This window comes from Drosophila miranda, chromosome XR (genome assembly GCF_003369915.1).
Source record: "Drosophila miranda strain MSH22 chromosome XR, D.miranda_PacBio2.1, whole genome shotgun sequence".
Classification (NCBI taxonomy): domain Eukaryota; kingdom Metazoa; phylum Arthropoda; class Insecta; order Diptera; family Drosophilidae; genus Drosophila; species Drosophila miranda.
The window spans coordinates 29,167,080-29,180,253 of NC_046674.1; the positions used below are offsets into that span (position 1 = coordinate 29,167,080).

General features: G+C 48.0%; 3 protein-coding genes across 4 annotated transcripts; 1 reads left to right on the plus strand and 2 right to left on the minus strand.

Annotated features, from left to right (window-relative positions):
* Window positions 1-4,157: 4,157 nt before the first annotated feature.
* On the minus strand, window positions 4,158-6,052 carry LOC108152658 (adenylate cyclase, terminal-differentiation specific-like). Of its 2 annotated transcripts, XM_033387488.1 has the most exons (4): window positions 5,460-6,045; window positions 4,768-5,159; window positions 4,455-4,697; window positions 4,168-4,398 (listed from the first exon to the last, which is right to left on the minus strand). In XM_033387488.1, exons 1-3 carry the CDS (start codon window positions 5,877-5,879, stop codon window positions 4,460-4,462), a joined length of 1,050 nt encoding a protein of 349 aa, XP_033243379.1. In that variant the 5' UTR covers window positions 5,880-6,045; the 3' UTR covers window positions 4,168-4,398; window positions 4,455-4,459. The 2 variants fall into 2 exon arrangements, with proteins under 2 accessions (XP_017137641.1, XP_033243379.1); XM_017282152.2 differs by having other exon boundaries at window positions 4,158-4,398; window positions 4,768-6,052.
* A 1,025-nt stretch (window positions 6,053-7,077) lies between these two features.
* LOC108152660 (probable calcium-binding protein CML12) lies at window positions 7,078-9,727 on the plus strand. Its single transcript, XM_033387489.1, has 5 exons — window positions 7,078-7,224; window positions 7,313-7,943; window positions 8,000-8,143; window positions 8,212-8,421; window positions 8,488-9,727. Exons 1-5 carry the CDS (start codon window positions 7,222-7,224, stop codon window positions 8,658-8,660), a joined length of 1,161 nt encoding a protein of 386 aa, XP_033243380.1. The 5' UTR covers window positions 7,078-7,221; the 3' UTR covers window positions 8,661-9,727.
* Window positions 9,728-11,738: 2,011 nt separating this feature from the next.
* LOC108165602 (uncharacterized protein DDB_G0283357) lies at window positions 11,739-12,857 on the minus strand. The gene has a single exon (XM_017301676.2). The coding sequence runs from the start codon at window positions 12,718-12,720 to the stop codon at window positions 11,875-11,877; it is 846 nt and encodes a 281-aa protein (XP_017157165.1). The 5' UTR covers window positions 12,721-12,857; the 3' UTR covers window positions 11,739-11,874.
* Between the last annotated feature and the right edge of the window lie 317 nt (window positions 12,858-13,174).

Here is a 13,174-nt window from a genome sequence, read left to right on the forward strand (position 1 = left end):
GCAGTTTCTCTTTCCATTACGGCATCCTTTTGGGGCCCATTCTTGGCTCATTTCCCATCCTTAAATGCCAACTTTCTGATTGCACTCGGACAGCGCCACCAAGTGGCCAAGTTTGTGGCCAGAAACTTTCGCTTTTGACCTATTGTTTGCGAATTCCAAGCCAAGTTCAATTGTGTTTGCCATTTTCTTTTGGCCCCGAAGTTTTGGTCCGAACTTTGGACTTTGGATTTTTGTTACCAATTTTCAGCTGCAAGTCAAGTGCAAGTTTTATTGGAATGGGTCAGAGGACATGTCTGAAAAGAGGGGCTTTTGGCCTAGTCAGCTTTAGATATAGGGTCCAAGGCATTCAGATCGTATGCAAATGTCACAAAACACACACAAATGGAAGGCAGAGAGGGTATGCCGCTTTTGGTTAGATGTTTGCAACGAGAACGGCAAAGAATACAAATCCGGCAAAGCCTTTCTTTCTTGAACCCGTTTCTTTCAGTTGCATGCACCGAGGTCGGAGAATAATCTACGGCTCTATCTGTAGATATTCTCTCCGTCTTGGGGTTCGTTCGAGTGGCCCTCGGGGTAAGGGTATCCCCGGCATCGCTTTTAACGGCTAGAATTTCCACTCTTGTTGGTTATTCTGTTGTGCGAGTGTGACTAACGAACTAAACAAAGGCAGAACCAAACACACGCACACACTAGTGCACACTAGCACGCACACAGACGCACCCGGAGAACAGTGCGAGCTATTTGCCCTGCAAAGTTTTCTATGCTTTGCATTCTGCCGGCGTGATGGCTTGTGCGAGAATGGGGAGAGAGCAGTGACACGGAGTGTGTGTGGGTGTAGAGTAGGTGGGGAGCAGCGAGAGGGGGGACGGGATGAGAGTGGACCGCAACGTCGCCACTTGATTATCATGCATATTCATTCATGCCACTTTCGTTGGCCTTTTTGCACATGTAGCATGCGGCATGCGGCATGCGGCATGCGGTATATAAATTATTTAAGGGGCTAGCACCCAGCATTGCGATGGTTGGGGAAAAGGCAAATAGATGGCCAGCGAACACCGAAGCGCGGCAAGGAACTACTATGAGAGGAGTGATTAAAGATGGGAATCGTCTCTGAATACCTACACTAAAAGGAACTACATAGCTGTGTTGGAGTACTAAGTACTTCTGAGTACTTTCCTGATACAGCCGCGGACAAAGCTGTTGCTTTGTGCAAAAAATGATTTCTTTCCAGTGAAAAGATATCGAGAGAAAGGTAGGAAGGAACCGGAGTATAGAAGACGAGGCAGAATGACTGTAGAAAATCCCCAAAAGCAAAACTTTCCATGGTTGCCACTTCCTCTCTCCGTACTCCATATATTCTGGACTACCTTGCACATCGATGTATTTTCTTTCGATTCTGGTTTTGCCCTCGCTTCGTTTTACGTTGTTAAATTTTTTTTATTGCCAAACCAAATATTTACGTGCTCTGTGGGCGTGGCACGGGGGTGGTACAGAGTCCAGAACACATAAGTTTGCCCAATCCTGCCGTCTCCCCACAACCTCTTTGGCTGCCCGGCACGCTTCGTTTTATGTTTCGCTTCGTTTTGTTTTGTTTGATTTATGCGTTAACTTTGTACTGGATTCCTCTCTTTTTTGATACCCTCGTCAAAGGGTATGACGATTCTGATCAAACGTCCCCAGGTACTCCAAGAAATGGATCAGAGCTTGAATCCGTATTCCTTTTCCTATTCCTGTTTATTTTTATATTTTAAATCACATTCGGTTACTTCTTGAGATCAAATAAGTGTGCATAACACGCTCTTGACGATCAGGGTATATCGAAATTGCAAGGTGTTGCCTTCGTTGTGAGACAAAGAATCTGTATCTGTCCGTAGATTCTTTCGAAAGATGTCAAAATAATCAAAGATTACCATTTAATGTATTTTAGTCGTGGTTTTCCATTCTTTAGGGGCTCCAACTGGCGTATTCTGTGTGCATATTAGTGGCCCTAAAGCCATAAACCTGCCTTCTACGAGCAGTATCCATAGTTTCGGGCTTCCAATCTTTCTTTTTTTTTATGAGAATTCTGGTTTATGTGGCAGCTTACAATATTTTGCCAATATTCCTCCTGCCCCAGCCTGTCCTCGTCCTTTCTCTATCCGCCTCCTGTTTTCTGCTGTTGCATGCAAATATAACGCATACGCAGCGTTCCACAAACGGCGAATGCTATTTAAGTTTTGTTGTTTTTTTTGTGTCGTCCGTCCCTTTCCCTTAATTGATTGCATTGCTGGGAAGGGGTGGGGATGGATATGGGGATGGGGATGGGGATGGGAGTGTTGTAATCCATTTACAACTGCGGTTATCCTTCACCCAAAATTCCCGCACCACCCCTTCTGGGGCAGGGAAGAGCCAGAGAAATTCAAATTAAACAATAAAATGTGCGCCAAAACATTTTGCGGTTTTGGTTTACGCTTTTTCGAGTTGGTCGAAAGCTTAAATGTTTGCCACTGCGGTGCGGTGGTTCTGGATGCGTCAGGGGTGCTAACTAAGGGTGGCTTAGAGGCAGCCACGGGGTGATGATCCGCTTGCAGCAATGCCGCCAGCAACTAAGTTCTCATCCCACACACAGCTGCGGCTCGACAACTTCTTTCTGGCTTACTTATTAACTTTTCTTGTGCTTTATCTTTCCTTCTGGGTTTCCAGCCGCGCTTTCCACTTCCGTCAAAGTCAGGCCCTTGGTCTTCTTGGAGCCATGTTCAAATCTATTAAAAACTTTGCACATTAACTTTATTTCATTTATCAAATGTTGATTACTCCACTGTCTGAGGTCTGGGGTCTCTCCTCTACCGTCTGGCTCTCCTCTGTGCCTCTCTGTGGTGGTGGTGCAGATGTTCTGTCTGATGGAGAGGAGACACAAAACTAACAAAAAGTTATGGAGACCAACGCATTTGTCGCCTGGATGGATGGGAAGTTCTACCACCCCGCCAGATGAGGGGCCACCATCAGTGGGAGCAGGTTGAAAGTTGTATCTTCATTTAGTTCATGTCAGGAAGTTTTACCCGCGACTCTACCACCAGAGTACTAGAGGGATTATACTAGAACGTGAACGACAACGAGAGAGAGGGCGAGGACGAGGGCAAGGGCAAGGGCGAGGGCGAGGACGAGGATGAGAGTTGCACACTGAGAAAAAGGGGAATGGAAATAGCTAACCAGCAGAATGAATGAGAATGAGGCAGGAGTAAATGCAGAGCTTGGTAAAGAAATGAGTAAATGTCTTAACGTATAGTGAATGAATGCCAGAGTGAATGCATAAGGACTGCCAAAGATACGATCCAGCCAAGCAGCTTCCTGTGCATCCCATTGTCACTGGTACTTCCCCTTCAATTGTGTTTTCCTTAAGCCCCATTTTATTTCATTCCATTGCATCCTCCTGCTGCTGCTGCTGCTGCTGCTGCTGCTGCTGCTGCTGCTGCTGCTGCTGCTGCTGCTGCTGCTGCTGCTGCTGCTGCTGCTGCTGCTGCTGCTGCTGCTGCTGCTGCTCCTGTCATTGGCTTAATGGAGCAGTTAACGTTAAATGCTGATTAAATGTGCGTGCGGGGGCAGGATCGGCTTTTGCTACAATGAAATTTAAATATGAAATTGCTTGGGTGCTCACCTCCCTATCCCACCTGCCTTCCTGCATGTCCCTGGTTCAAGAGTAATGTCCTGCCTGCTGACACACACCTATCGCCTTCGCGCCGCGTCCTTGTTCACGCCTTGGCACTTCCTTTTCATGCATTTAAATTGCGGTCCGCAGTCCCGTATGTGCAGGCCATCCCACACCCACATGTGTGGGAATGTGGTATGTGGCCTGCCCCAATCCACTTCCTCAATGCCGGCCACATCCTTCCGCTTGGCCAACACCATCTGCTATTCTGCTCCTCCATGTGAGCAGCCAGAGACGGAAGTCCGAAGCTTGGGTACCCTTTGCACATCGATACTCCATGGAAAATGACTAAGCCTCCGGTCAGAGTCGTACAGCCCGCTGGAAGGGTATAAGCACGAGTATAAGCTTCAAAATGATGCCACACACAGAGGCAATCGAAATGCAATTTTAATTCCGCGGAAGCCAGAGTCATGTTCCTGTCCCATGCAATAATCGGATTAAACTCAATTTTCCGAGCGTTTTCACGTTTTCCATATTTTAATTTTTTTTTAAAACATGTTAAAAATTTACAAAAATTTGGAAAACAGAAGGATACGCTGCCGTTTTTAGTTCCATTCACAATCTTGATTTGGGGTTACAGCTAGGTCTGGGGTCAGATGCACTCCCTGCATTTCTATTTCAAGGTTCGATTTCAGCAGCATCGGGATAAGGGTGGGCCGCGGTTATGGTCTGTGCAATAGTTAAAGTCCTGTGCTCTTCATAGTGGTAGATGTCTAGATTCAAATGATATGATGAAACGTGAAGAATATTCCTTAAACTATTTTTTTACCTCTGCTAATTGGATTCATCGGGTCCTGCTTCGCTGTTTTCGAATGAGTTTTCGGATCGTTCAATCGCATTTAATCGCTCTCCGGATACGATGTTTTCCCTCATGGAATCTTCCATTTCTTCAGTAGTTTGGCCTGTTTGCTGATGGTTGTGATTTCTTGACAATTTCCATGGAAATATGACGTTAAACGGGTACACGACAAATAAGCTAAGCGCACTGAGCAGGACATCACACAAACGAATGCTTATGAACGGGAAATACAAAGATTTATAACCGAATCGAACCGAACGGATTCCAAACAAGGACTACTCACCAAAGAGTGTGCAGGCAAAAGAGTTTTTTCTTCTCCACCTGGCTCTCCAGTTTTACTTCCACAAGTTCCATCACATCGTCTTCTGCGTCCAAAATCGGTGCTTCCTGCTCTTGCTTCTGGTGGTGCTGCTGCTGGTGCTCCTTCTGATTCTCCTGCTGGTACTCCTGCTGTTGCTCCTTCTGATTCTCCTGCTGGTACTCCTGCTGTTGCTCCTGCAGTTGGTTCTGCAGTTGGTCCTGCAGTTGGTCCTGCAGTTGGTCTTGCAATTGCTCCTGCTGTTGCTCCTTCTGGTGCTCCTGCTGGTACTCCTGCTGGTGCTCCTGTTCTTGCTTTTGTTGGTGCTGCTGCTGGTGCTCCTTCTGATTCTCCTGCTGGTACTCCTGCTGTTGCTCCTGCAGTTGGTCCTTCAGTTGGTCTTGCAGTTGCTCCTGCTGTTGCTCCTTCTGGTGCTCCTGCTGGTGCTCCTTCTGATTTTCCTGCTGGTACTCCTGCTGGTGCTCCTGTTCTTGCTTTTGTTGGTGCTCCTGCTGGTGCTCCTTCTGATTCCCCTGCTGATTCTCCTGCTGGCACTCCTGCTGTTGCTTCTTCTGGTGCTCCTGCGGTTGCTCCTGCTGTTGCTCCTTCTGGTGCTCCTGCTGTTGCTCCTTCTGGTGCTCCAGCTGGTGCTCCTTCTGGTGCTCCTGCTGGAGCTCCTTCTGATTCTCCTGCGGGTACTCCTGCTGTTGCTCTTGCAGTTTGTCGTGCAGTTGGTCGTGCAGTTGGTCCTGCAGTTGCTTCTGTTGTAGCTCCTTCTGGTGCTCCTGCTGTTGCTCCTGCTGTTGCTCCTTCTGGTGCTCCTTCTGGTGCTCCTGCTGGTGCTTCTGGTGGTGCTCCTGTTTTTTCGCCAGCTCCTCCAGCTTCGGCACATCTGATTCTTGCACTTCCTTGATTTCGCTGCCATCTCCCATGGCCAATGTCTCTTGCATCGGGTCCATCAGCACCACCTTGGCCTTCGGGTTAGGCACTCCCGATGGCATTGACGTCTGCTTCGAGATGAGTTGCTCGTACTCTTCAATTAATTTGGTGACTCGCTTCAAATTCTCTAGTTGCACACACGACATTGAGGTACTCATGTTAGGGGCGACAAAATTCCAAAACGAAAACTAAAATTGCTTAAAAAAAAATAGTTCCGAAAATTTGTTATAAATTTGCCTTATTCAAGTATTGCATTGATGTAAAGCAAGTGAAACCAAAACTGATATTGAGACTGAGGCCAAACAAAACGTTCTAAGGTCCAGGGACTACTAGATTTCATTTGTAGCACAAGCTGAGTGCTCCTTCTTGACTTCTCCTTTCGAGCATACATAGTAGTCGTACTCGTTTCCAGTGACAGAGTTTCTCCTTTAAAGGGGGAGAATAAGAAAATCAGCTGTTCGGGCAGCAGCTTTAACGGAGCAACAGCGCTGTTGACAGCCGAGGTTAACAGCCTGTTGCCGCCCACGGGACCACTCTCCGTTAACAGTCTCTGGACGTTTCCAGTAACAGCGCACTGTTACGACACTCACGATCCACACGGCTCTCGAGCAGCCTTAGCTTGCAGGCTAGTACCATCTAACTATGCACAAGCCCCTAATGTAAACATATGGAAAATATTCAGGGAATTATAACGAATCGCCGCCTTAGATCTAAAACCACAAATCCATCGTCCTACAAAGATTTCATCCTGCGTGCTCATCGTTGGATTACTCTTGAGTCTACAACTCCACTCCATAAGTCCACCCTCCTTTGAACCTGCTTTACCTTTCTATATCTGGAGACCTTTTCCATCCTAGATCTATATTTTTCTTTCTCTTGGGTTCTTGGATGTGAAAACGGTGCTTTTAGACCACTCTTCATACATCGCTTAACAACAAATGCTTCAATTAGCCTCTGCTCTGCTTCTCTCTAGATGACATGAATGTGTGCCAATCAAATGGATTATTAGACTGATTATCCCTCTCCATGTACCATGCACCATGTTCCATGTTCCATGCACCGTCCTGTGCTGAGTGTCGTCAGGGTCCACTTGTCGCTCTCTGGTCACGTGGGCGTCGTTATTTCGGGAACAGCGGAACGTGCCCGATATGCAAATGGCATTCAATTTGGAATCGCTTAATTAACATATCTCTGCAACCGCTCCCCTCCCCACCTTTTGCAGCAGGCGGCTTCCATGCGTTCAATGCGTTTCAATTTGCATAATCGTTGAGCCGCCCCAAGACGATAGCGACCGATACGATATCATCAGGAAAGGCCGGAAAGAGAGTAGCAGCAGCGGAAGCGGACTCCCAGTGAGCCTGGGGATTTGACGCTGGGGATTCTTTGAAGTGGAGCCGCAGCAGCGAGCGGAAGGCCGCCACATTGGAAGGAAAACGACTTTTCACGGCAGTTAATAAATTTTTAACTGGTTCAACAATTGCCCGCGAATTCCGCCAGCTAATGGTGAGTGTATACTATGGGAAGAGGACTGACTCCTCTCTCCTGGATTCAAGGAATGGAACGAAAGGGAATAATGCTCCGTATTTTTCAGACGAGAAACGCGGCCGTCAGTGGCGACGAACCTGACGAGGAGCAGACTTCCGCAGGTGGCACCCCAGACCAGCCTCTGGATGGGGCTCTGGCCGGGGCGGAAGCGGAGGAGGCGGCAGAGGCGGAGGCTGTGCCACAGGCTGGTGATGGGGATACGCCACAGCGACGTCAGAGGCCACGCAGGAAAGAACCACAACGAAGTGCTGCCATTGGCCCCTTGGATGGCGACACGGACTCCAGCTCCTGTGACGGAGTGGGCGTGGGCTCTGGCTCGAGGAGGCAGCGTGTCAGCTACGCGCAAAGGAATCTTCTCGAGCAGGAGGAGGAGGATGCTGAGGACGGCGAAGACGGCGAGGATTACGACTACGATGAGGAGGAAGAGGAGGAAGAGGATTACGACGACTACGAGCAGTCATCCAGGCCCCGCCAGGTGGCTCGCCCCCGCCCGGTGCTGACCATTGGCGGAGCTCCACGGAGCAAGCGCAAAACGAAAGTCCGTCAGTTCTCGCAGCGCTCCAGCTCCTACGCCCCGGACTCGGGGCACGCCGATCCGGATGGCCACGATGGCGAGGGCGATGGCGATAGCGAGAACCAGGACAAGCGTCGCTGTATCTCCAAGGGGCAAATGCGCGGTGAGTGAAGGAGTGGCAGAAGACGCACCTGTGGGTACTAGTGCATTTCTTTGCAGAGTTTCGAGAGGCCTTCCGTCTCTTCGACAAGGACGGCGATGGCTGCATCACCAAGGAGGAACTGGGCACCGTGATGCGCTCTTTGGGACAATTTGCCCGCGTCGAGGAGCTACAGGAGATGCTCCAGGAGATCGATGTGGATGGTGAGTGTTCCTGTTCCCATACCTATCTACTCTACATTCCCTTCCTCTTTTGCTTGGTCCCTCTGCAGGCGATGGCAACGTGAGCTTCGAGGAGTTTGTCGACATCCTCTCGAACATGACGTACGAGGACAAGTCGGGCCTATCTTCGGCCGACCAGGAGGAGCGGGAGCTGCGCGATGCCTTCCGTGTTTTTGATAAGCACAATCGCGGCTACATCACCGCCTCCGATCTGCGGGCGGTGCTGCAGTGTCTAGGCGAGGACCTCGACGAGGAGGACAGTAAGTAGTGGATCCCATTTCCCCATCTTACTCCCAATCCACATACCAATATTTTCCCTTAAACAGTTGAGGACATGATCAAGGAGGTTGACGTGGATGGCGATGGACGCATCGATTTCTATGAGTTTGTCCATGCCCTGGGAGAGCCGGAGGACTCGCAGGAGAACGACGACGAGGAGGAGAACACCACATCGCCTCTGCCCACGCCCAAGTCGGCCATTTCCCTCAGCTACGATTGAGCAGGTGCTGGGGGCTGTGGGCAGTGGGCAGTGCCACGATTGAGTACGATTGAGGAGTGAGGAAAATTAAGTTGGGGGAGGGATGGTCATCCATTATTTATGGTATTTATGGGCCCATCGATAGACAGTCTGCAGTGGAAGCAATAAATAATTGATGGCCAAGAGGTGGTGGGCCTTGACTCGATGACTCGATGACTCCTTGATGACGATGACAATGACTCGTCTGCAGTTCAGCTTGATCGATTACTCATCATATATTAATGGTATATTGATCGTCATTTAAATACTCAAACGATAACTTATTGACTCGTCGCTGCAATAATTAGATACTCATCGATTACGTATGGTAATTAGGCGAGTCTCAAGAGATAACAAATCGAATAACCAATACTACCAACTCTAGGCAAGTCTCATTCATTCTTTCATTCATTCGAATTCAAATTGCCGGAATGCACAGCTTATCAAATTACGAATCAAATCGATAATTATACGTATAGCCAATGGAATAATCGATACATCGATAAGCTCGCACTCACTCTCTGTGAAAATTCCAAAATAACCAATAACCTACTTTATGACGATAATCTACATTCACTTATGAAGTGGTACGAGTACCCCAATCGTTCCAACTCTCTCACACACACATATCCTTAAGTACTCGTAGTGTATCTTTCAAGACATATCATTGATGTATCGCTCCTCTGTAAGCCTCCCATTACCTTTACCCTCTTACCCACAACCCTTATATGTACCTCCTTATACCTTCCACCCCTTCCTTCTCCTTATAGTTATTTCCCTTTGCCCTTCTCTCTTTACAAATTTTTGACTAGAATCGTATATGAATAAATTGATTTAATTAGGAAATATTTGCTCAATTATAGCTACTGCTGCAACAAATATCAAATCGAATCGAATTGAAACGAAACGAAATCGAACAAGAACAAGAACAACTCTTTAATTATTGAACGAACAATTTAATGTAATTTACGATTTACAATTTTAATCCACTCGAAAAACTCAAATCGAAAATCCCTTAAAAAAAAAAATAAAAAAAAAAATAAAAAAACAAAAAAAAAAACAAAACAAAATCATAAATAAAAGAAATATTTGAAAACATTACACACAAAATATGTATTTTTTCGGGGGGTTGCCCAGGGCTTACAAGGGAATTAGTGTGTGTACACCCCATGTCCTTGTGGACACATAAGGGCTATGATGATTCTGCCCAGACAATTGCCAGGCGGAGTCTTCCGTTTAATATCCTCTGCTGGCCCAATCTGTCCCTCTTTTCTTATCCACAATTTGCTGTAATTTTAAACATAAATTACCATATTACCGATGGTTCCAGACTCTGTTCGCCCTTTAATCAGCCTCCGCCTTAACGCAATCCCCGCAAAAAGCGAAAATATTGAATGGGGCTGGACATTGGGGAATGCCCCGGCATCAGCTTGCAGGATGCGGTCAGGCTGTGGGTACTAGAGCCACCCCTAGAATTGGCAACGATAACAACAGGAGCACCATCCACCTTCTCTTTGTCTCTCTCTCTCTCTCTCTCTCTCTCTCTCTCTCTCTCTCTTTCTATCTCTTTGTGGGTGGGTGGGGTAGCTGCGTGGACAAAAGTCATGTTAATGGCCAGTGCTCAAGTGCTTTGCCAGCAGAATTATGATGCTGAAGGGACGCACAAGAGACGGTGCACACATGGAATGACAAAACCCGATGGGGCTCCCGTTTGCGTTGCGTGTACTTAATTTTGTTTGGTTTGCTTTGCGGATACGCAATGTTTACACGTGGCAAGCGTACGTTTAGGGGTATATGTGTGTAACAGCAAGCAAAAGAAGAAATTCTTTCACATTTTTAAAAATATATGGATCTCTTCTTTATTATTATACACAGATCGATGCGATGGACTCATTGTGTGGAAGGTGCTTAGATCTACGGGTCTACACCCCTTGTCAGGGGTCACGGTCACACACGCCTCTTGTGTGAATAGTATCATCTCAATCATTCCACTACGAATCACACGAATAACACAAAAGAAGAATAAAGAAGCCACCTATTGCCGGGTATCTTATGGTCGGTATTCCGTCGGCAGAGTTCCTGTTGGTGTTCGGCTTGCGGTGCGTATGCGTAATGTTTTTGTTAGCGCTTTGTCATGGTGCCCCAATGGCTCTTGGTCGAATAATGAGTGGCTACCATTTCAGGTACGGGAGGGAGAGGGAGCCCCGGATCATTAGGAGGGCTCAGCCACCCAGCGGTTGAAGAGCCAACAAATTGAAATACACATAATTGTAGTCAGGCTCAATGACATGCCCATGCCCCTGCGCCAGCCGCATCCCTCTGCTTCCGGCGCCTGGCAATTGACAACGACCAAATCGATGTTTCAAGTGGCTGTCAGGCCCCATTCAGTTGCCAGGTTGCCCTGGATTTGTCGCACAATCGAGCTGCCGACTGCCTGACTGACTGCCTATCCGCCTATCCGCCTGCCGGACTGTTCAACTGGACAGTCCGACCGGAGGCCTGTTGTCTCTTTGCCTCTGTCTGTCTCTTTGTTTGTCTCTGGACTGCAATTATGAACGATTAGGCAGTGGTTTTTGTTGTAGACTGATTAACATTGGCCGCCCCCCAACCGGTTTGGGATTGATGGAGTGAATCCACTTTTCACATGGATTTCCCCCGGGTAGGGACCGGGTGGGGGGGCTGGCAAACAGCGGCCAGGTTCTGTTTTCATTTTCATTTCCAATTCCTTTTTGTGTTAGTTTTTGTGGTGTGCAGGAATGGCAGCGTTTCCAATACCATGAGCCATCTGTCTATATATGTATGGGGTAGTGCCAGAGGAAACCTATTGATAAGGCACTCAAACTGGCAGTCCGATCGGCACGGGTATATATATATCTGTAGATAATAGATATAATCAGTAAACTAAGGCTGTGAGGTATCCCACAGTCGGATACACGACACGCTTTGTCTTTGGTTTATGGCTCCCCCGGGACCTCATTGGCACTCACTCTTCATAAGCGGCCTTCCCCCTATTGACAAAGCTATCTCTGCGTTCATTATTCACAATAAATTTTTAAAGTAGATTGATATGCGAATGCGTTCTGGGCTGCTCTCTATTTAATTTTAATGAGCTCCCTTCGGTTTTTTGAAACAATGAAAGCGACCGAAAGTAAGGCACGAGATGGCACGAGATGGCACGAGAATCAATAGCCCCAGGCTACTGATGCGGCATGGCTAGTGCTGCCTTCTTGCGTTCTTGGAACATCCTCTTCTTCAGGATGCTTTCCAGATGGGCGCTGAACTCGGCTCGGGTGATGCCCACGCTTAGGTAGATGTCATTGGACAGCCATTTGTTCCAATGACCACGAACCGTAGAAGTCGACCCCTGCGCCTCAGGCAGCTCAGCCAGCTCAGTCGGCTGCTCGTTGGTGACCTCCGCATTTGTGGACTCGTTTCCGGACTCATTTTCAGCTGTGTCTGAGGTGTGATTTCCGCTGCCGTCGCGCAGATAATTGTAGCCAGGCAGCCAGCGACGGAGCAGCCGATCCACTCGGGTAAAAATGCGATTAAAGATACCGCATGAAGAGATGCCGTTGTTGCTGTTGTTGCCGTTGTTGCCGTTTCCGCCGTCAGCGCTTCCGCTGTTTCCGTTCCAGTTGTCGTTTCTGTTTCGGTTGGCGTTCCCAACAATTATGTTGTCGATCGTCTTCCTTCCCTTAGACACTCTGCTGCTTCCGCTTATATTTCCGTTGCTGTTGCTGTTGCTGTTGATGTTTCCAGATCCTATCCAGTCTATTCTTCCGTAGCCGTTTGCATCAAAGCCTGCGCCACTGCAATTGACAGTGCTAGCGCTATCGCTACCGCTCTCCTCTTGCAGCTTGAGCATGGTTTCGGTTCCGGTTCCGGTTCCGCTTCCGCTATTGTTTCCGCTTTGGCTGGCGACACTGTTAGCGATCACCTCCTTCAGCTCGGAGACGCTTCCGTTGCCAATATCTTCTGCTTTCAGAGCAGCGGTAATAGCCGCCTTCAGAGCCGTCTTAGGTCGTGGCTTACCCCCAAACATGGCTTTCTCCGGATTCAATTTAGAAATATTTTAGATTTGATTTAATTTTTTTTTGTTTTCTGTATAGTTTGTACTAAGTATATTGATTGTTGAGACGATAATAATGTTAGGAGGGGAGAGAGACGTCTGGCATGACAGCCTTGTGACACCACTAAAAACGCCCTGACCCCCCTTGACAGATTATTTATGGGCCACTGTGATGGGGTTCTCGACCTTTGTCCCCTCTCCGTTGCGTGATGTGTTTCGGAACGCGGGTACGTGCATGCCTCACACGGCGTGATTGGTGGTCGCGCATTACGAATGAGAGTGCGAGCGTGTATGTGCTCAACGTCCACTTCCTCGCTTAATGCTACCCCTGAGTGACAGATGCCCTGTTTCAGCATATCCTTTCTGCAGAAGGATCTCCTGAAGGATGGTGGAAGGCGTACACACCCCCTTAATTTAAGAAGAACGT